Source organism: Euphorbia lathyris, chromosome 1 (assembly GCF_963576675.1).
Source record: "Euphorbia lathyris chromosome 1, ddEupLath1.1, whole genome shotgun sequence".
In the NCBI taxonomy this organism is placed as follows: domain Eukaryota; kingdom Viridiplantae; phylum Streptophyta; class Magnoliopsida; order Malpighiales; family Euphorbiaceae; genus Euphorbia; species Euphorbia lathyris.
In genome coordinates this window covers 137,452,215-137,475,649 of record NC_088910.1, presented here as the reverse complement: position 1 = coordinate 137,475,649, position 23,435 = coordinate 137,452,215, and the positions used below count along the sequence as shown (strand labels likewise).

General features: G+C 35.5%; 1 protein-coding gene across 4 annotated transcripts; it reads right to left on the bottom strand.

The window, feature by feature from the left end:
- Positions 1 to 7,445: 7,445 nt before the first annotated feature.
- LOC136211094 (ABC transporter C family member 10-like) lies at positions 7,446 to 23,064 on the bottom strand. 4 transcript variants are annotated; one of them, XM_066002618.1, is made up of 13 exons: positions 22,855 to 23,064; positions 21,212 to 22,772; positions 18,728 to 20,780; positions 18,312 to 18,632; positions 18,143 to 18,229; positions 17,449 to 18,039; positions 17,207 to 17,368; positions 16,825 to 17,119; positions 16,138 to 16,352; positions 14,895 to 15,200; positions 13,926 to 13,989; positions 11,967 to 12,206; positions 7,446 to 8,759 (listed from the first exon to the last, which is right to left on the bottom strand). In XM_066002618.1, exons 3-13 carry the CDS (start codon positions 20,753 to 20,755, stop codon positions 8,617 to 8,619), a joined length of 4,452 nt encoding a protein of 1,483 aa, XP_065858690.1. In that variant the 5' UTR covers positions 20,756 to 20,780; positions 21,212 to 22,772; positions 22,855 to 23,064; the 3' UTR covers positions 7,446 to 8,616. The 4 variants fall into 4 exon arrangements, with proteins under 4 accessions (XP_065858690.1, XP_065858691.1, XP_065858692.1 ...); XM_066002619.1 differs by having other exon boundaries at positions 22,699 to 22,772; XM_066002620.1 differs by lacking the exons at positions 21,212 to 22,772; positions 22,855 to 23,064 and having other exon boundaries at positions 18,728 to 19,740; positions 19,823 to 19,961.
- Between the last annotated feature and the right edge of the window lie 371 nt (positions 23,065 to 23,435).

Here is a 23,435-nt window from a genome sequence, read left to right as displayed (position 1 = left end):
TTTTTCCCGTGCAAAAATAGTTCGGGGCAATTTCTGCCCAATTTTGCCTGAACGGGCAGGCTGCCCGTTTCACCATAGGTGGAAACGGGCAGCGCGTACTGCCCGTTCTGTAGGTGGAACGGGCAGCGCGTACCACCCGTTCCATGGGTGGAGCGGGTGGCGCATACCACCCGTTCCATGGGTGGAGCGGGTGGCGCATACCACCCATTCCGTAGGCCGAACGGGTAGTTCATCCGTTCGGCCTAGGGAACGGGTGGTATGCGCCACCCGCCCAGGCAAAAACCAAAAAAAAAAATTCGTAAATACCTAAATAACGTTTTTAATAATCGTAATATTACCTCGTGTTCGAACTCATTATCTTCGGGAATGCTTTGATCCATTTTTGTAAAATCCGGGATTTGTGCTCGGGAGAGAAAAGTAGAGAGAGTTTTTAAGGTTTTGGAAAAAAAATGAGAAGGGCAATATGGTCAAAAGGGTGCGGTGAACCGGAATTTAGGGGTGGTATATAGCAATGCCCTTTTTTTGGTAGAGGGTGTTTTGGAGTAAATTACACCAATAGTACCTGAATTTTACCCTAATTCACACTTTGGTACCTAGATTACATTTTGTCCCGAAAATATACCTGAACTAACGATGACCGGACAATTTAGTACATTTTACCGGTTAATAACCGGTCAATGCGGGTTTGATGAGTAAATACACTAATGGTACCTAAACTTTATCCTAATTCACACTTTGGTACCTAAATTTCATTTTGTCCAAAAAATACACTTCAAGTAAAGATGAATCGATAATTTAGTATATCTGACCAGTCAACGTGAGTTTAACCATTTTAAATTAGAAATTTAGACCCATCATACACTCAATTAACATATACAATACTACTCTTTAGCTCTACATATATATTAAATGGTAGTATTATAATTTTATGTTAATTGAGTGAATTGTAGGTCCTAATTTTTAATTCAAAATGGTCAAACTCTCGTTGATTGGTCACTAACCGATCAGATGTACTAAATTATCCGGCCACCTTCACTTGAGTTATATTTTTAGGATAAAAAAATCCAGGTACCAAAGTGTGAATTAGGAAAAGTTCAAGTACCATTGATGTAATTTATTCAGTCAAACTTGCATTGACCGGTAATTTACCGGTAAAATTTACTAAACTGTCCGGTCATCGTTACTTCGGGTATATTTTTGGGACAAAATATAATCTATATACCAAAGTGTAAAATAGGTAAAGTTCAGGTACTATTGGTGTAAGTTATCCGGGTGTTTTGAGAAGAGAGTTGTTAGAAATGAGTGATATGGAATGGTTGGAGGGTGTGCAACCCTCCAACCATTAGAGTTGCTTTTATGGAGAGTGTTTGTGAAAAGTGTTTGGTGATATGGAAGGTACTTGGATGAGTGCCTTGCATTTGGAGAGAGCCTTGCTTATTTTTTTATGGTAATATTTGGCACCCTTGCTATCTTATTTTTTTTATAAAAAAATATATAATTAAACATTAAATTTTCTACTATTATTTTACGTAGTGACAACTTTTTTTAAGTTGCTTAGCATTAGAGAATTTTTTTTACAAAAAAATGTCAAAAATGATGTGGATGAGAGAGAAAATAAAAATTATATTAAAATAATGTGTTAAGTTTTCACAACTTTTTGAGTTGCTTCTAGGGGTGCAAGCGAGCCTTGGTAGTTCGTAAACTATTCGAACTCGGCTCGGTGAAAACTCGATCAAAGCTCGGCTCGATATGGCTCGACTCGAGTTTGGGATCGGCTTGAGCACTAACGAGCTAAGTCCGAGCTTCCTCAAGTTCGGCTTGAAAGCTCGCGAGCAGGCTCGATTATTTTTAATTACTATATATATTTCATTATATATATTTAATATATATTTCATTAGTTATTATTAGTTTTCATCACAATTCACAAATCAAATAAGATTTTACCCATACAAAAAGTGACACAAAAAAAAAACTTAGACATTTGAGTCTTTAGCGAGACAATTAGGTTTTGATAAGGAATAAAATACATTACAAAGTTTTATATATATGTCATTGTTTGAAATTTTTCTTCTAACTTGTGTTTTCCGATCACAAGTACCATATACTGTTTTGGAATCTCGACAATAACATGCTTGTTTTTCTTTATAAATATTTTAAACTCATATGGAGTATGTTATAAGGCTTTTCTATTTTTTACGCTACTTATTCTATGCATGTATGATGAATTTGGTTAAAGCTCGTTAGAAGCTCGATAAAAGCTCGGCTCGGTCAGTCAGATTCGGTCAAAGCTCGGCTCGGTCAAAGCTCGTCAAAGCTCAATTCGAGAGGGCTCGGCTCGAGATATTAACGAGCCAATACCGAGCCTACCTAGGGTTCGGCTACGTTCGGCTCGGTTGCACCCCTAGTTGCTTCCATAGAGATGCTCTTATCCGTTGAAAATGTGACAAAGAGACCATAAGGCATCTTCAATTGAAATTGATTTAAAAAATGTTAAAACTTAACACATAATACTAAAATAATAATATTTTATTTCCTCACTTATCTATATCATTTTTTTTACAACTTTTGTTAAAAAATGCTCCAATAATAAGTAACTTCAAAAGTTGACATAATGACCTATAAATCATTACTTTATATATTATTATTTTTTAATTATAAATATTGTTATAAATGTGTACCAATAATAAACAAATAAAATCATTTTTTTATATTAAAAAAATTTGATAACCTTTATGTAATAAGTGGCAACATTGTTTAAAAAATTTAAACAAATCACTCTCAAAATTTCAAAATTGCCAATGTCATTGACTCTGCTTGGTAAAGAACTTTTTAGAGGTAAAAGTAGAGATTTGAGTCACTTTATCAGCTTTTTCAATTAGCTTTTTGCTCAATCTATTTTGAGTGACTTTTTTACCTTTAATTACTACTCTTTAACCTCAAATAAAGGCTTTATCATGTTCTTATTTGTCATTTTACAAAAACATCTATTAACAATCAGCTAAGTTTTACTAAACAAGTTTACATAATCAGCTAACAGTTACAAATTGTCATCTCACCAAGCATTCAATTAAGTACTTTCTAATAGAGATGCTCTCCAATGCAAGCAATCTTAAAAATTGTCAAAACTTAACACATCGTCTAAACGTATAATATTTTGTTTTCTCTCTCATGCACATCACTTTTGACAAAAAAAAAATTAAAAATGCTCCAAATGCTAAGTAACTCAAAAAAAAAATTGTCACTATGATCTCACAAATTATTGAATAATAGAATATTTTAATGTTTAATTGTAACTTTTTATTAAAAAAAAGATAGCAAGAGTTTCAAAGATGTGCCAAATAGTGGCGACATTGCCATAAAAAGGAAAGCAACTATTATCGTTTTAATGTAAGTCACTTTTCTAAGCACCCTCTATTTTATCGGCACTCTTCCAAGCACTTCCGTTAAAGATAGGGGTGTGCATAGATTCAGTTTAAACCGTATATCGAACAAACCCGATTAAATTCGGCTTTTGGTTGGATTTTTTGACATTTCGGTTTGGTATTGGTTTTATTTTTAGGTGTATTTCATTATTCGGTTTGGTTTGGCCAACAAATGTAAAAAACCAAACCGCACCAAATTACACATATTACACATCATTATATATATATATATATATATTTGATTGTACAATTTTTTTTATAGTTGATGAGATAATAAATCAACAGTAGTTTTCACCTGGTCAGTGACTGACCAAGTGAATTTAGTCAGTCACCGTTAGATCTAGGCTTGTTAAAATCATAAGGTGGAGATTAAAACAATCGTATGGCTTAAATTTAACAAGCCTAGATCTAACGGTGACTGACCAAATTCACTTAGTCAGTCACTGACCAGGTAAAAATCACTGATAAACCAATATAAATCCGTTTTGAAAGTATTTCAAATTGTTTTTATTGTTGATATAAATTTAATGAAGAAACATAGTGATTTTTATTTTTTTAACTAAATTCGGTTTTTCGGTTTAAAACCAAACCACGTCTGTTAGTTTGCCGCTGTCCGGAACTATCTCTAATGTCAAAAGTCTGAAAAATACAAATTTAACGTCAAAACAATAATATCGGTCGTCAAAACAAAAATCATGCAAAAAAAATTGCACATGGCCTCCTGTAAAGGGAGGCGGGAGTTTCACCCACATGCCCCATATATGAGCAGGCGATGAACTACCCGCTTGCCCTTTGGGCGGGCGGGTGAACATCCCGCCCGCCCTATGGGAAGGCGGATGAACTATGGGCGGGCGGGTCTTCATCAGCCTTCCCTTCGGGCAAGTGGGTGATGCACTCGTCCAGGCAAAATTTAACGAGTTTCGTCCCCAATTAGAAGACGGAACTCGTGTTTTCAATTAATATTTAGCAAAAAAGACTTACCATTGGGACCATTAGTCCTTTTCCTGACCGCCAACCATGATTGTTTTCGTGTTTGTGATTTTTGAAGAAATTAGGGAGAGAATAAGAATTTTTGTTAGAAATAAATTACAATGAAAAAAAATCCAAAAGGGAACGGTATTTAGCAATCCACTAAATTATAACTCGAATTTAAGCAAATCTAATTTTATTTAGAATAATAGGAATATATCTTAAGTAAAATTCATGTCAAATTAAAATTATACATTAGTTCTAGTAAATTATATTTTGAATATAATTCGACATTTCATATGGATACCCATCAAAGTACGATAAACCAGTTTTAATGGCACAATTATTCTCAAAAAATCATTTCCGAAATAACATCATGTATCCCAAATAATTTATGAATCATTTGAATATTGAGTAAAATTGGTTAAAATTTAAAAATTGGCTGACAAAATGAGGATCTACACTAGGTCTAAACTTTCCACTACTACTAGAATAAGTTCTATTGATGTAAATCTCAAAACGGGAGAGAAAAGGTTTCCTCGAAATATGAAATTTGTTTTAAGAGTCGTAATATGAATTTTTATAAGTTAAAGCATATGTTATTCTCCTTTTTTTACAAGAGAAATTGTAGGTCTCCAAGCTCTAGGTCGAATGGATCTAGCTAGTTCTTCTTTGGTATTAAGAACCAATTTTTAAGTATTAATGTAGTCTTTTTTTTTTTTTTGTATATATACGTGTTATAATTTGAATGGTCAGGAACCAATTTTTAAGTATTAATGTATAATTTCTCAAAATTAAACTAAATTTCGTTTAAGAGTCCTAACATGTAAAAAAATGGATTTAGAGAGGGCTGAACAGGTAAAAAAATTAAAAATTTTGATTTGAGAGGGCCTACCAGGCCAAAAAAATTAATAATTTGGATTTAAGGAGAGCCTAACAGGCCAAAAAAATAGAAATTTGGATTTAGGGAGGTTTAACATGTAAAAAAAATAGAAATTTAGATTTAGAGAGACCTAACAGACCCAAAAAAATAGAAATTTGGATTTAGAGAGACCTAACATGCTCAAAAAAATTAGAAATTTAGATTTAGGAAGTACCTAATAGGTCCAAAATATTGAAATTTTGAATTTTGGACAAGTCTAACACTTAATAGGCTATTTTAGGAAGCTAATTCAACACTCCGATATTTTTTTTAAGACGGGGATGCCGAAACTACCCGGGATCAAGGTGGTTCCTGCGGCCGGGGCCCCAGGCCCCTCTGTCTACGCCCCTGGACACATGCCCGAGAATTTATCATCTTCATTGTCTTAGCCCACCTTTTGACGTATGTGAATTTTATATCCTCTCTCACATATCCAATTTTTCTATTATTTACGTAAAGGTTCTGATATCCGTCATGTTTTTTTTATGAAGTCGGTTCCTGCCAGTAATTGGAATGCCAAATTTGTTCTCAAGTTGATGATGTTTTAACTCCTTCAATTAGCTTCGGATAGAGCATGAACTTGATTCTCTCTAGATTGGTATTCGCAAATTCGGGCAGGGCAATTGGGAAGAAATGCTAAAAGCACTTCTCTTTGTATTTCTCGAAGCTTAAAACTAAAGAAGATTTGGTACAAAGGTGGAAGATGGAGAGACTCAAAATCGTCGACTCATCAGAAGATAACTTTGTTTCTACTAAAGTGAGATTGAACTCTATGCCTTCTTTTGAGGATCAGCTGCTAGCTAGGGGTGTGTATCGGTTCGGTTTAAACCGCATACCGAATCGAACCAAGTGAATTCGGTTTTTTGGTTTGGTTTTTTTAACAATTCAGTTCGACATCGGTTTTAATTTTAAGTGTATTTCAGTATTTGGTTTGGTTCGGTTCGGTTTGACAGAAAATGTAAAAAACCGAACCGCACCGAATTACACATATTTTACATTTATATATATATATATATATATATATATATATATATATACACATATATTTGATTATGCAAGTTTAATTTTTTATTATTATTGTTGAGATAATAACCCAATATAGATATATTTTGGAAAATTTTCAATTTTTTTTATTATTGTAGAGGTAAATTTAATGAGAAAAATAATGTGATTTTTATTTGTTATTTTTAACTTAATTCGGTTTGTTCGGTTTAAACCAAACCGAACCGTATATTTTGGTACGGTTTTAATTCGGTTTTACCTATTATTCGGTTCGGTATCGGTGTGAATTATTTTGATCATTTCGGTATTCGGTTTTTTCGGTTCGGTCTGGTTTTGTACCGATGCACACCCCTACTGCCAGCAACCCAACACCTTCTCGGTGGGCAGATCGACATTCGCAAGCTGAATATAATGAAGAAGTAATCCCACTTTATCTTTTGTGCCTTTTTAAAATTTATGTATTTTTTTAAGTAAACATGTCTAAAATCAAACCGGACTAAACCGTTTAACCAGCACTAGGTCAACTGATTCGCCGTTGAACCAGTCGGTTTGAGTGATTCAGACAGTTTTCAAAGATTTAAAAACCAGACAACATTCGGTCCGAAACTGTGATCGGTTCTTATCGAACTTGATTGAACCAACCAGTCCGGTCTGGATTTGATAACCTTTGTAATAAACACCGTATGCTTATTGTCACAAGCCACTATAGAGGTAATTTTCATTTGTTGTCCCTAAATTATGCATTAAGTAACAATATTGTCTTAAAATCTTCATATTTAAAAAAAAGATATTTTATTTCTTATTCTGCACCAACTGCACATGTGTTGATTGTAATAAAAATTCATATTTTTTTTATGATTTAATAATAGAATTGAAAATTAAAATTTTTAAATTAGGTGAAATATTTGAATTTTTTGTCCATCTCATACAAAATGCAGTATATTTTTTTATTTTATTTTTTTCTCGTTTAATCATATGTTTGTAACTTGTTACTAATTATTGATAAAATGACGAACATGTGAACTGTAGATGATAAAATTCATGACCGAAAAAGACAATTTGATGAATTATTTCTTAAATTTATCTAACGTGTCAATATTAGAAGTAAAATTGCTCTTGGCTACCCACGGTAGGAGTAAAATTGCATCATTTTAAACATTAGGAGTAAAATTGCTCCTATCAATAAACATTAGGAGTATTTTTATACCTCATCCCATTGTATTTTAAACAAGCTGAAAAGACTATCAAAACATTTTAAACAAGTTGAGAAAATTATCGTAACACCTTAAAAAAGATCAAAGGTTTCAAATTATGGACCCTAACTATTAACACATACAACAAAATTGAGAATCACGAAGGAGAACTCTGCCACCAAATATCAGAAATCACAAGAAAAAAAAAATCCAAATCTTATTGCTCTATAATTATGAATTCCAAATCCCTAAACTATATTAATGGTAAGAGATTAAATGCAATGTCGGTCACTAAACTTTCATGGTTGTATTAAAATAGTCACTCAATTTTAATTTGTTTCAATAATATCATTCAATCTCTACTTTTGTCTCAATAAAATTACTTTGGCATCTTCAAACAGTGAAAAGACACGGAAAAATAACGTAATTATCACATCAGCAATAGTCAACTTTCACCGCTAAACGAAACATGTGGCAGCCACCAAGCTTATTGAAACAACACATGTCACCTAGCAGTGTTCGCTAACCGAAACGACACGTAACTACCACCTATGTCGTAATGCCTTGAACCAGAATAACACACCGACAGGAAGCAACGAGGGACATCGTGGGTTCCAAGTCGGATTAGGTTAGATTGAGTACTATAAATACTCTATTGTGCAAACCTAATTTGTAATCTGTTTTTTTTGCCTCCTTAATAAAACTATTCTCCTTCTACCCGTGGACTAGCCAACACAACGTTGGTGAACCACGTAAATCTGTGTTATCGATTTCCGTTTATTTATCTTTCGTTAAATCCGCACAACAACCTAGATGACACATGGCTGCCACGTAACTTACTGAAACAACATGTGTCACTTAGGTGACAGCCAAGCGGCGTTTCGGTCTGCTAAGTTGCAGCCAAGTACTGTTTCGGTCAACAGTGAAAGTTGACTAGTACTTACGTGGAAACAATGTCATATTTCCGGTGTTTTTTTGTTCTTGAAGTCGCCAGAGTTATTTTATTGAAACAAAATTCAAAGTTGAATGATTGTATAAAGACAAATTGAAATTGCGTTACCATTTGAGATAATCACGAAAGTCGAGCGAATGATGGTGCATTTAACCCTTAACTTTGCCAATTTTCTGAAGAAAAACTGCTGTTGGTGCTGCTGCTATCAGTATGAGACCAGTATTCTTTTACAAGCTGCCCAAATATAGATCCTTCTGTACTCATCAGCTTCAATGGCTCATCATACTCTGCTAATTTCCCTGATAATGCAACCAAAAACTGTTATTAGGATATCTTAATTATTGCCTCTACAAAATTGAGAGATTGTGAAACACCGGGTATAGAATTCTTAAGAAAAAGTTTCGGGTTTGTGCGTCTTGGTTGATTCGATGGATAAAACTTCTCATCTCATGTGGACGTAGACAATGACGGGGAATAACGTAAACTCATTTTAATATGTGTTGAAATTAAATCAACAAATAGGATTGCTAGGAATCGAACTTGTGATCACTTGGTTATAGCTTAATACATCATTTGGCCCCTGAATTTGTCCAAAAAGTTTGGTTGGCCCCTGAACTTTCAAAGTGTCTCGATAGTCCCCTCAACTTGCATAAAATGTTCAGTTAGCCCCTGAACTTGCATAAAATGTAATTAATCACTCGGCTGCATAAAATGCTGAAGATGTATTCCCCGAATCTTAGAATGTTATTACATAATTCAAAAATATATTAAAAAGGAAGTTATTACTTGCTCAACTATAAAACTTGTCTTCTCTAATATTAGAACCGCATACCCGATCTTGGTCGTTACCCCGATCTTGGTCGTTTTACTTTTTTTTTTAAGACGCGTGCAATACATCTTCCACATTTAACTTACTTTTTTGCAACCGAGTGATCAATTGATTACAGTTTATGCAAGTTCAGAAGGCTAACTGGACATTTTATGCAAGTTGAGGGGGCTATCAAGACACTTTGAAAGTTCAGGGGGCCAATCAAACTTTTTGGAAAAGTTCAAGGGGCAAATGATGTATTAAGCCCTTGATTAAAGAGACTCTGATACCATATCATGGAATGAACTGATTGTAGTTCAAGGCTCAATTCATATTAAAATCTAACATACCCCTTCTTACCATGTGAATTAAATCACAAATGGGGCTGACGGATAGATCGCAAACTATTCGAGGTCGATTGGGTAAAAACTCGACTCGAGAGGACTCGACTCAAGATATTAACGAGCTGAGTGTGAGCTTCTTTAAACTTGGTTCGAAAGCTTGAGAACCGACTCGATTATTTTTTAATTACTATATATTTCATTAGTTTTTACAAAATAAATTTGTTGTGAACTGCATATTAAAATTTGTTTTTTCTATGTTTAAAGTAGGTGTTGCTGAAATTAAATAACAAAATGTTAAAAGCATACACATTTAAGTGCAAATTTGAGCTTAATATCATTCTTGAGCGTGTTTTTTTGTTTTTGTTGAGGTCTATCTTGTAGAGGTACTCAAATCGGATGAGTGATCGATTTCTAGATTTCGTCATAAATCTAACTGGTTACTTCCAATTATGTAAATCAATAGTTCAAACCGCACTCAAAGCTAGGGCATTTCTCGTTTACTTATGTTTTCTCATACAGATTTAGCTCTAACGTATAAAATGGTTCAAATTTAACCCTAACGTTTCCAACAAAGATCAATTTTAATCCTACGTTACCAAAACGTTAAAAAAGTTGGTTTGATGTTTGGAAATCAAACCAGTCTTTTCAAATTTTCGGTAACGTATCGCTAAAATTGATCTTACTTGGAAACGTTAGAGTTAAATTTGGACGATTTCATACATTAGGATCAAATCTACACTTTTCACCGAAAATGTTAGGGTCAAATTTGGCCTTTATCCCTTTCTCACATGAATCTCCTGTTTCCAGCTATTGGAGATCCCATTTCCATACTCAAACTGAGCCATTCTTGAGCCCAAACCTCTGTTTGGTTCTCTCCAGCTCGAGCCAAGCCCAAATTTTCGTGCTCGGCCCGACCTCGACCTTACCCATTTTCAACTCGTTAACACCCCCTACCCATACCCTCTTCTCTGGCTCTGCTACTACACGCACATTGACGGGACGCTTAAAGGGGATAAACCCCTTCGGTAGGAGTTGGCTGGCCGAGACTTGGGGAAGTCTTTGGCGCCGCACGGGGTTTTGACCAAGCTCAGACCCAGCCCTGTGACATTTGATATCAATGCCTAAACTTAGCAAAGCCCTTGTGAGAGTGGGCGGTAATGCCGTAAGGAAGCAAGCTCTTTGCGAAGTGGGCGAACGAGCTTTAACGAAACGAGTTCTTTGTGGTTTGAGCGTGTCAAGCTTTAACTAACCGAGTTCTTCGTATCGTTTACTTATTTTTCTCATATGAATCTCCTGTCTCCAGCTATTGGAGATCCAATTTCCATACTCAAACCGAGCCATTCTTGAGCCCAAACCTCTGTTTGGTTCTCTCCAGCTCGAGCCAAGCCCAAATTTTCGTGCTCGGCCCGAGCTCGACCATATCCATTTTCAACTCATTAACACCTCTACCCACACCCTCTTCTCTGGCTCTGTTACTAGACGTAGTTATGAACTGGCTGAACCGCGTTTAACTTTTAAATTGTTGATCAATTCACAAAACACAAACAGGACATAAAAAGACTAAATTGTGGAGTATTGAGTCAGAAGGATAGCTATAAACTTACCATCACTAATGGCAAGAACCATAGTGCAATTCACCACAGTTAGGATTCTGTGGCCACAGTTATTACGATGCAGTCTACAAATTCTATTGAGGCCTATCCTGTAGAGGTGATCTAGGTTTCGTCGTAAACCTAATTCCAATTAGGTAAATCAATAGTTCAAACCGCACTTAAAGCTAGGGCCATTTTCTCGTTTACTTATGCTTTTTTTCATATGAATCTCATATCTCCAACTATTGGAGATTCCATCTCGATACTCGAACCGAGCCATTCTCGAGCCCAAACACGTGTTTGGTTCTCTCAAGCTCGAGCCAAGCCCAAATTTTTTTACTTGACCGGAGCTCGACCTTACCCATTTTCAACTCGTTACCACCCTACCCACACCCTCTTCTCTGGCTCTGCTACTAGACATAGTCTCATTTACTTATGTTTTCTCATATGAATCTCCTATCTCCAGCTATTGGAAATCCCATTTCCATACTCAAACCGAGCAATTCTCGAGCCCAAGCATGTGTTTGGTTCTCTCGAGCTCAAGCCAAGCCCAAATTTTCATGCTAGACCTTACCCATTTTCAACTCGTTAACACCCCTACCACACCTTTTCTCCGGCTGTGCTACTAGACGACTAGACGTAGTTATCAATTGGCCGAACCACGTTTAACTTTTGAGTTGTTGATCAATTCACATGACACTAACAGGACATAAAAATAATAAATTGTCTAAGTATTGAGTCAGAATGATAGCTACAACTTACCATCACTAATGGCAAGAACCATAGTGCAATTCACCACAGTTGGGATTCTGTGAGCCACGGTTATTACGGTGCAGTCTGCAAACTCTGTTCTTATGGTTTTCTGGATCACGGAATCTGTAGCATTGTCTATGGAAGCAGTAGCTTCATCCAGTACTAATATTTTGCTTCTCTTTAGTAATGCTCGTCCTAGACACAACAGTTGTCGCTGTCCCATACTCCAGTTTGATCCATCTTGTGTGACTGCATTTGTAAATGTTAGTGTGAAAAATAAAAGGTAAATAATTTATTAGCCTCTACATTTTTATCTAACACACTGTTTAGTGTATTATAATAATACACTGTTTAGTGTACTATAATAATACACAGTTATTTTAACTTTTATTCTACTCAACAGTTGGGATTAAATTGTTTAATAATTCTAATACTTAAGGGTATAAACTGTTGAATAGAAAAAAATTTAAGAACTAATTAGTGTATTATTATAAGGATAAAAAATTTATTAGTCCTCCTAACACACTGTTTAGTTCCCGATTTTGAAAAACACATTATAAGGTCCCTATATTTTGTTAATATTAACCATTTGGTCCTTCTGTCAAGTCTTTTTAGATTTTTAACCGAACATATCTTAACTTTCAGGACAGCCAGAGTAGATACAAAATAACCATATTACTCTATTATTTTCTGTCTGTCTGTTTATCCAAATATAACGGTTAAAAATCTAAAAAAAAAAAGATGGAAGGACAAAAGGGTTAATATTGACAAAAGATAAGGATCTTATAATGTGTTTTTCAAAATAGAGGAACTAAACAGTGTGTTAGGTAAAAAAGAGAACTAATAAATTATTTACCCTTATTAAAATACGAGAGTCCGTCTATTTTAATAACGCATTGTTTAGTCTTTTAACTTTTGTTCTACTCAACAGTTTAGGAACTAGACTATTTAAGAATTCAAATATTTAAGGACTAAACCATTGAATAGAAAGAAAAAAAAGTTCAGTACTTAACAGTGCTTTAAGTAAAAATGTAAGGACTAATAAATTATTTACCCAAAAATAAAAGGTCTTGCATGAATTGCATTTTGAAAGAGTAAAATATATCCATGGCTCGTGTTGTTAATATCGTGGTCTCTACAATCTAATTAATTATCAATTTGGCTCCTGAAATTGGCTAGTAAGATCAATTTAGTTCAAAATTGAGTATCAATTTGGCCCTTTAAGTTGGCATCTAAGATCAAATCAGTCCAAAATGACATGTGTAAGCATATGATTGGAAGTTATTGGACACGCGTCATTTTCTCATGCTCACACATTTCATTTTGAACTAATTTGATCCCAAATGCCAAAATAAAGGGCAGTTTAAAACCCTAACAAGTTAAGGTATCAATGTGGCCAAATTGATCCATAATACCATAAACATCTTTACATTATCGTAACATTAAAGTATGTCAGAGATTAATATAATATCTATGATTTAACCTTAACTATCAGCTTGAGCTTTTAGTTCAATTGATTCCATAATTAGACTTTTAGTTCAATCGGTTCTTGACAAAAGTACAATACCACGAAGAAAATCTATTAAAAATTTAACAGGATACTGAATTGGATAACTTTAACCACATTATTGACTATTTTTGTCTATATCACCATAAATTTTGACTAAATACCTATTTTACCCTCATGTAATTCAGTTTGTACACCTTGAGTTCTCTTAGATATTTAACTATAATTTACGGTGGTATAGATAAATAAATAATCAATGATGTGGTAAAAGTTTTTCAAGATAGCATTCAGTTAAATTTCTAACGGATTTTCATTGAACTCAATCTTAACCTTACAATAATGTAAAGTTCGGGGACTTTAATATCAAGAAATGAGGTTGTAGAACTACGCTCTTAATAGCACTATAATTCAGGAGCTATAGGTGTATTTTACCTCATTTTGTTCGTAATAAAATTTCTCACCTGGAGAATCTAGACCGTCTTCCTTTTCTTGAATGTCTGCTTGAAGATGACATTTCTCTACAACCTATAATTCTCACATTGAAATGAAGGAATTCAAGACATTTTACAGCATACACGGTACTAGAAGTGTCAAAATGAATTATCGTGTCATATTCATGTTATGTAATCTATATATATTCTACATGATTATATATGATATAAAATGCAATAAAAATGATAAACTGGTCGTGTCATGCGGGTTGTTTCTATAAAACATATTGTCGTGCCAGAAATTGAAAGCCGTACATGATATCACTATCCATAGTTGTTAAGGGCGCACCTTGGGCAAGGCTCAAGGTAGTGACCCTTGATTGCACAAGGCAAGTTGCAGTTTAAAAGGCTCTCGCCTTGTGCGCGTAGCCTGGCTTTCAGAGCCTGAGTTAAGGCACACCTCAGTAACACATACTGTTTTCACTAGGGTTCTTTTTTTACTGTTTTGTGTAAACAAATGGTTGATTAATCTCAACCACTAATCTAATTTAAATAAACTTAACCTTAACCCTTGATCTAAATAAAAATATCAAGAGACGTAAATATAGAAAGACTAGAGAGGGAATAAGAGCAAAGCACGTAAAGAATAGTCTCCACTCAAACAGAAACTGCGACACACAGAAACAGAAGAAATTGCGACACACCGAAGAACCAACAGAAAACGTGCAGACTGGAATTGTGTTAAGACATTAAGTATATGTTAATATCTCTAGGAAGTATGAACTTAACTTGGTGTTTTGACATTTAGTGTTGTGTTTTTATGTGGTTTTGTCTTGTTTGTGTGGTTGTAAGTGTGTTTTTTTGTTTATGCTTTAACTAATAATAGAGTATTAGTGATATTGATATGCTTTAACTAGTACCTTAGTGTGCCTTGCGCTTTTAACAACTATGTCACTATCAGAAAAGCAAACATGAGGAGTTGTCAAAATGGAATTTCACCTGCCATATTTCTTCGTCTGTATGGTCTGAAAAGGGGTCCAAGTTGTACCGGACAGAGCCAACAAAAAGAGTTGGTTCCTGTGGGATGATTGCCAAATGTGATCTTAGATCATTAAGCCCAATTGTGGAAATATCCATGCCATCTATAACTATTTTTCCTTCTGCAGGCTCAACCAGACGAAACAAGGCACTAACGAGAGTTGTTTTTCCACTTCCAGTTCTTCCAACTATCCCAATTTTATGTCCTCCTTCAAAGGTGCAACTTATTCCATCAAGAACTAGTGGAGCATTGGGTCTATATCGTACCTGTTTGATATTATAAGATGTAATGTTACTAATGTAGCAGCCATACATAACAAGGGTCTATATCATTTCAAACAACTGTGTTTGAAATTTTACTTTTTACAGTTTGAATTAAGGGTTTTTGCAGTTTCCCTATAGCCACATTACACGTATCAAACACTGTTTTCAAACTGTGAAAATACAAATTTCGAATGCAGATGAAATCAATAACACTCTCTTAACCGGCTTTTTTGGTCATCACGGGCTTAATATGACCAAAAATAAAAGATTAGAGGCTTAATCTATCTAAATAAAATATGAAGGGCTTAATGAACCAATAAATGAAACATCAGGGGCCTCATGATGCTTTTTGCCATTTTATTACATGGAGCACCATGTCATCCGTGGCACACCACGTTATCCATACGCCGGCCAAAATTTGATGTCACAATACACTTTAACCAATAATTATTAACACTGTAAGATATTTTTCAGTTATTTATTTATATGAAAATTCTAGATCCTAAATATAAATCCTACATCCTAAACTATAGACCTTAGATTCTGAAATATGTGGCATCAAATTATTCGCAATACACACGGATGACGTGGTGCATCGGGTGTATAAAATTTCTTTCTAAACTTGTTTAAAGTGATATGATTAACCCCTTCAGTCCTACTTGGCTGAGCAAGTGGAGATTTGAACAAGTTGAAGAGCATGTCACTTAAAGCAAGTTCATGGCACCACACTTTAAGCAAGTTTAAGAGGTCAATAGGTTACTTTAAGCAAGTTCAAGAGGCAATAGGTCACGTTAAGCAAGTTTAAGGAGTCGAGCCGACAATCGGCTTTTGCACCCAACTTGGAGGGGTTGTGTATGTATTAGGCCTATATATATAGAGAGAGAGAGAGTTATTGATGTCGTGAATAGACAGAACAAGATATACATATTTTGCACTTTACCTTCAGATTACATATTTCCACTTTACCTACAGCAGGCCAATTGGGCTCAGGTCTATTACCCTCTATCACTTCTGGAGCTTCACTAGGAATAAGCAGGTATTGTTCTAGTCTTTCTACAGATATGATTGAACTTGATAGCAAGCACTGGAACTGGATCGAACCAACGAGAAACGTGTTCAATGAAAGGCCATAAGATAGCTCCATTCCAATGAATCCTGACATCAAATTGTATCCAAAATAGTTCTTTTAACAAGTTATATGCAGAAAAATGGGATCAAAAGCATCCACGGTCATTTAAGTAGAGGACATTTGCATCCATAGTCACTAAAGTCGTTTTTGAGACAATAAAGTCACTAAAGTAGCACATGTATGTCAATAAAGTCACTATGGCCAGATCCCATAACTTGCTCCACCAGACTGCGGGTGTAAGTGACACCTCATCAAAATGTAAGAAACTAACTTGAAGGGGACATCCAAATGGCAGCTATGTGTCACTCCAGTGGAGCAAGTCGTTGGATCCGGCCACAGTGACTTTATTGGCACAATTGTGCTACTTTAATGACTTTTTTTGTCTCAAAACGACTATAGTGACGATCGGTGCAAAAAATAACCTCTATCTTAGTGACAGTGGGTGCTTTTAACCCCAGAAAATGGTGCTGGAAAACTTGACAATCAACTATAACTGACCAGGGGAATAATCTCCAAGCTTGAGCAATACCATGGCAAGTGTTGTGGAAGAGAGAACAATTGCACACAGTATTTCGAGACGTTGAATCAACCACTCGTTCGCAGTGAAATAGTGGAAGTATGAACTTGCATTTCTGTCAATGAGACCTAGATTCTTTGAAAAGAATTGGTCTTCCTGCTTAAAAGCTCTAATTACCATGGCTCCTGCAATTGATTCAGCAAACTGGCTTGCAGCTGAAGACTTGCTTGTGCCATTGATCCGCATCAACTCTTTCGTAGACGCATAGTAGTATGTCTACATGTATGAAAGCAAGTCATGAAAAGCATTAAATCAGAAGCACAATCAAATAAAGGAATGGCCACAAATAGATGATTCTGGTACCTGCAATTGTGAACTTATGTAAACCATGGGAATAATTACAAACAAGACTGGCCAAGTAAGAAAAGCAAGTACTGCAAAATTTGAGTACGAGGTGATGACTATGCCTATAGATATCATTCTGTAAGCAACTTCAATGTCAATGATGCTCAAATCGGATGACACCTGCAGAAAAAAAAAAAAAAAAAAAAAAAGGGTGAAGTTTTGGCTTCAAAACATAGGAATGAAAAATTATATTTTCTTACTCTGCTGAGTATTCTTCCAATAGGTGTGGAGTCATAAAAGGACACTGGTGCACGAAAAAGAGATGCTGACAAAGTAGAAAATATAGATCTCGACGCGCCACATCCGAGTGGAACTATACATAAGGATCTCAGGAGCACAAAGAACGCCACGGTAAGACCTGTCGTAGTGTAAATTGTGAACAAGAAAGTTCGGCTCATGTGAAAGTTCTCGATGTTCGCAGCCAACCAATAGTTCTGAATCAGTTGGCCAATTAAAAACATGACATGGAATATGGTTCCCACGGAGAAGTATAAAAAGCCTTTGCCATGCCTCAAGTACTGCATATAAGGCTTGAAACCAGTGTCTCCTACTTCTCTTTCTTCTTCTTTGATTAATTGATCCGCCATAGGTTCTCTTAATTGTTCTTTATTATAATCTGTCTGGATTTCATCTTCGTAAGCTTCGGTTCTTTCTCTGGAAGGAATATCATTTTGCCCTTCACTAGAACCAGCCGTGTTCTTGTGTGCATTTACAAGGTCTTGAAATTCCTGACTGGAAGCCATCAACTCTTCATAAGTAGCTTGTCTTATTATTTCCCCACCAGACATCAACTGTTAGAAAATCAGATTTATATGAGTTGATTTGCTATATATTGTTTAAAGTAACATTCAAATGGAAATGTCAGCCTATAGCTTGAAATTGGGGGAAGCTAACCATTATAGAATAGAAAGCTGGAAGAAAGTCGACTTGGTGTGTGACAAGTAGCACTGTCTTCCCTGACAAAGCTCTGAGGACGTATTCCTGCAACAATCCAAGCTTTCTTACATGAAGAACACATTTCCAGTAAATCAGATTACTCACAGAAGGATGTACTATACAATACATTAAATAGGAAGGCTGCTGTATGTGCATCCACTGCACTGAACGGATCATCCAAGAGATATACATCAGCATCCTGATACAATGCACGCGCAAGTTGGATGCGTTGTTTCTGTCCACCACTCAAATTGACTCCTTTTTCCCCAATCTGAGTGAGGTCCCCAAATTGAAACATTTCAAGATCTTTCGCCAGGCAACATCTCTCAATCACCTCCTGATATCTAACTTCATCCAGTTTAGACCCAAATAGAATATTTTCTTGTATTGTCCCTGTTTGGATCCATGCAACTTGAGGAACATATGCTATATTTCCATCAACATGAACCTGTACAACAAAGTTTATATTTTATTAGCAGAAATTGCCTTATAAAAACATCGAATATAGAGAAAATGCAAGTGAAAGCTTTTATCATAACTTACTGTTCCATTAATTTTAGGAACTTCTCCAAGCAAAGCAGCTAAGAGGGTTGATTTTCCGGAACCAACTTCTCCGCAGACAGCCACCATCTCTCCTTCTTCAATTGCCAAGTATATGTTCCTTAATGTAGCTCTTGTTGAGGAATTAGCATCCCAAAAAATTTCACTTGCGCTGATGAAAATGGATTTGTTGATCTCTTTGTTGCTGCTGTCCTGCAGAAAATTTCTTTTCTGTAATTCTGGCTCTTCAAGGAACCTTTGAATTCGATCTAGTGAAACCTTTGCTTCAATGAATATGGCCAAAACTTCTGGGATATACCTAACTGGGTCTTGGCCAAGGCGCAAAGTGGCAAGGAATGTGAATACACTACTCGCAGAAAGCGGAATTCTGAGGAGATAGCATGTCCAAAATGTAACTGCTGGTATCAGAATAGGACATGACCAAAATAAAACCAGATTGTATGCTTTTTGTAGTAGTACTTTTGATATGAAATAAATTTCTTCTTCTCTTATCTTGTCTATAAGTTTCTTGAAATGTGTCTCCCAAGCATACAACTTCAAGACCTTCATATTAGAAAGTGCCTCCGTAATGGCCTTAAGCCTCTCATCTTGTTTTTCCAACAGCTTTCTTTGATATTTAAGCTGTGTTTTAACCAGCGGAGAACTTGCAAGCACAGTCAGAACAATGGCGATAAAAGCTGCAATAGCTGCCAGCCCAACCGTATAATAAACGATAGCTAAGGCAAGACATAGTTGAATGCTTGTTGTCCATATCTGATGAAACCAGTATGGGAACTCTCCAATTCTATAAGCATCAGAAGCCACGTAGTTAACTATCTCACCAGGAGAATGTGCTGTCTTAGCAGCATTTGAGAGTTTTAGTTGCTTTTGGAAGATTGCAGCAGATAACATAGATCTCACTTGAAGTCCAACCAGTCGTGTTCGAAAAAACCATTGCCTTTCTGATAGAGACTCCAAGCATTTTGCAAGAAGAAGCCCAACTGTCAATGCATAACCTTCATATTTGAAAGCTTCTTTACCTTCAGCAACGTCAATGAAAGCTTTTAAAAATAGAGGGCCAGAAGATGTAGTGAGTACCTTAATCAATGCGTAAACACCAGAGATTAAAATTTGTTTCCAATGCAAAGAAATGATCACTGATATCATAGAGGGTGAATCAGATGATCCTTTCTGATTCTGTTTCTGTTTTCTTACTTTCTCCATGTAAGCTAAGTAACAAGTCTTTGCTCGATCTTCCTTTCTTAGTAGTGGTATATCTTCATCCTCAAGTATTTTATCCTTACCCTTCTTCATTAATGGATTCAACCACCAAAATGACATTTTACTGAAAACCCCAGCTCTGGCGAAAGGTGTAGCATTTTCTTTCTCACTTGCCAGTGGTACATACAGACCATGATTTTCAATTGAGATGTGCCTCTTGAAACAACAGGAGAGAAGAAGAACAGCTCCAGGAAAGGTTAAAGCATTCAAAATCATCTGAAATGACACAACTGTATCGAGAAAAGCTACCAAAACAGATGAAATGCAGAGGAATCCAGCAAGCAAGAAGGTGAAAACAGAACAAACTTTTATTGCTGAAATGTATGGAAGCAATAGTTTCGGCAAGCATAGTATAAAATTCACAGCCAACCATGTGAATCCTTGCAATAAATTTACCGCCCATCTGTACATTGGCAAGACAGCATGATCTCTCTTAAATTTCTCGGCAAGAATCCACCCCCCCAAGGCTAGGTAAGCCAAACCTAAAATGGCATTGAAAATGGATGAAATACATAACAATGGTGAGAAATAACGAGATGCTGCTTCTATAGGCTTCCTTGATACTGATTTATGTATGGAGATAGAAAATATAATCAGTAAAAGCAGAATATCAGCAGAAACTATCACAATCATATTGCTAGTCGAATATGGACCAATTAAGGAAGAAAAGCCTGAGCTGCAACATTTATTGACAGAATCAGTAGAACACTCAGAATCATCACAGAACATGCTCCAAAAGCTCTCCTTCATGTTGATTACTTATGCCTTAACAAATCTGCAAATTCAAAATTTTGTTAGAAAGGGAAATTGACACATTTGTGATTAATTCTCAAAGAATATCTTCATTTAAAACTAGTTCTATGTTTGTGGTGATTTTGGTTCACTCGGCCAGTCAGGAAGGCGACCAACATCAGTCCGCCTGTATTTGACAATTCTTTGGATTATTTCTAATCCAAACAATTGTGAATTTGGATTCCTTGGCTGTGTCAATTTGTAATGTGCGACATCAGAAAACTGGAATCAGAAAATTTGCTTATATTCTTGCTGGAATTAGAAAATTCTGCAACAGATATCAGAGTTCTATTTCAATACATCAAGAAGATTAAAAAATTTAGTGTTGGACAAGAATTGAAATGGCATAGTTTCACTTTGTGCATAAGAACAACAAAAACAGAAATAGAATGCGGTTTAGGATCAGAAACTTACTCAGAGGCAGCTAGATTAGTCTTCTTTCTTCCTTGCTGTGAGAAATTTTATGAAAAAGAGAAAAGATTTTCTAGTTCTAAAAGCAGAATGAAGAACTTTAGCAACACTGGCTTTCAAGCTTAAACTTTTGAATGATTTAGGAGTGGCATAATGAACTGAATTGAGTTCAACCCATAAATGAACATATGAACATGTAGTTATAGCAGGAGAAGCTTTAATGATGAGCAATTATTCTTCAGGAAAAAAGAATCAATCAGTGGGCCCAACATTTTTCCCAATCTAGCTTTTTTGGGGTTATGTAACACATGTATCCGTACTCATGTTCAAAGCATAATCACAACTAAGTTTTGATTCTGCATTTTAGTTGTTGCTATTGCAGGGAGAAAGGGACAATCACCCTGGATGGAAGGGTTGTCCAGGGCTCGGATTATTTTCATTATTTAGGGTCTATTATTCAAACTGATGGAGATGTTGCCCATAGGATTAAATCTGGTTGGTCGAAGTGGAAGAATGCTACGGGTTTCTTTTGTGACCCCGCATGCTTAATAGATTGAAGGAAAATTCTAGGGCACCGCAATTTAGAGGTGGCAAAATGACACACGACCCGATTACACGACACGGATTTTTAGTGTTAGTGTTGAGCTTAATAGGTAATGGGTCATTTTTGGGTTGACACGAAATTGACACGCTAATTTTTGGGTTGGGTTAGTGTTGATATGTGAACCCAAAAACGACACTTAATGACACGGATATTGAAAATTATTGTTATATTCTCTCGTGTTTTTTATGTTATTTTATTAATAAAGATAATAAAATTATAATTATTAATTGTAAATATTGATTTGAATTTCTTAAATGGTTATAAACACATTACATGACCCTCTAACATGATATTATCGAACTTTTCGATAATTATTGTTAACATACTAATATAAAAATGATATAAAATGTTTAAAAACAGTACCATATCTTCTTATATTTTTAAGAGTTATTATTAATATATATGCATAACAAAATTACATGTAACCCGAAAACACGACACGAAATCGACACTAACCCGAATAGGTTAACACGACTTTGACACGAAAGTTTTTGGGTTGGGTTTGGGTTTACTCTTTTTGACACGAACCCGAAATGACACGACACGAACACGACTCGAACACGACAATTGCCAGGTCTACCGCAATTAGACCTGCATTATTGTATGGTATGGAATGTTGGGTAGAAATACTGTCTATTTGGGCGGTGAAGATGCTTATATTGCTATGGATGTGTGATCATACAATGAAAGATAAGAGTGATATAAGTTTATCAGGATGCAACGGTGAGACGACTTGATTTTATGGTTTCATGACAGTTCATGTTAGCCGACCCGCCGAATCATTTCGAGACCAAGGGTTTGTTGTTGTAGTATAAGTATCTAATAAAGCTTATTATAGCTCCTGAACTACAAATCAGCATATAAAAAACAGCATTTCGAAGATTACCAAACTTAGTCGGATTGTTTCTTCCATTTTGTCTTTTTCTTCATCAACACATAAATATCTCCTGGCTTGCTCAACTAACATGAAAAGGAAATGAAAAATATATAAACAAGAAAAGAAGAAAAAAGGAAAAAGAAAAGACGAATAGAGATGGAGGACCTTTTCCTTTGAGATATCTGCGACAATCTTCGCGTGTGGGTTGAGAAATGTCTTTTCAGTAAGCTGAGTGAGGGGTTTGTCGGGTATAGACCCAGCAGACTTAACACCGGCGTCCATGAGTAAGATTCCGGCGACGTTTGGCCGGAGAGGTAAAAGCTACAGTTTGGTGGTTGAACGGTGAAATTGCTTTTTCGATTTGAGGTGAAATTAGGGGCGCCAAATAAAATGATTAAGGATCACATGTTCAACTAGGGCGGTAAATATGAGCCGCTCTCGGCTCGATAAAAATCTGGCTCGGTTCGGCTTGATTCATAAACAAGCCGTTCGTAAATACAATTTATAGGTCCGATTTGTAAACGAGCCGAATTTGAGTATGATAAAACTCGATTCAATTATAAATTCGTGAATAAGTTCGATTATAATCAATGTTATCAAAACCGGACCGGACATCAAACCGGATTGGTGACTGGGTCACGGGTCACTTGGTCGGACCAGATGGTTCGGATTGGTCGAACCGGATGACGTAATAAATAAATAAATAATATTTATATATATTAAATATATATAATTAATTTAAAATT

Excerpts from the sequence above, each read along its gene's own strand:
- LOC136211094 (XM_066002618.1), bottom strand. The coding sequence starts at position 20,755 with ATGAAGGAGAGCTTTTGGAGCATGTTCTGTGATGATTCTGAGTGTTCT. Across the intron at positions 18,633-18,727 it reads TTCCTAAAATTAATGGAACA|GTTCATGTTGATGGAAATAT; the intron begins GTAAGTTATGAT and ends TTTGTTGTACAG. Across the intron at positions 8,760-11,966 it reads GGTTCTTGCCATTAGTGATG|GGAAATTAGCAGAGTATGAT; the intron begins GTAAGTTGTAGC and ends TTGCATTATCAG.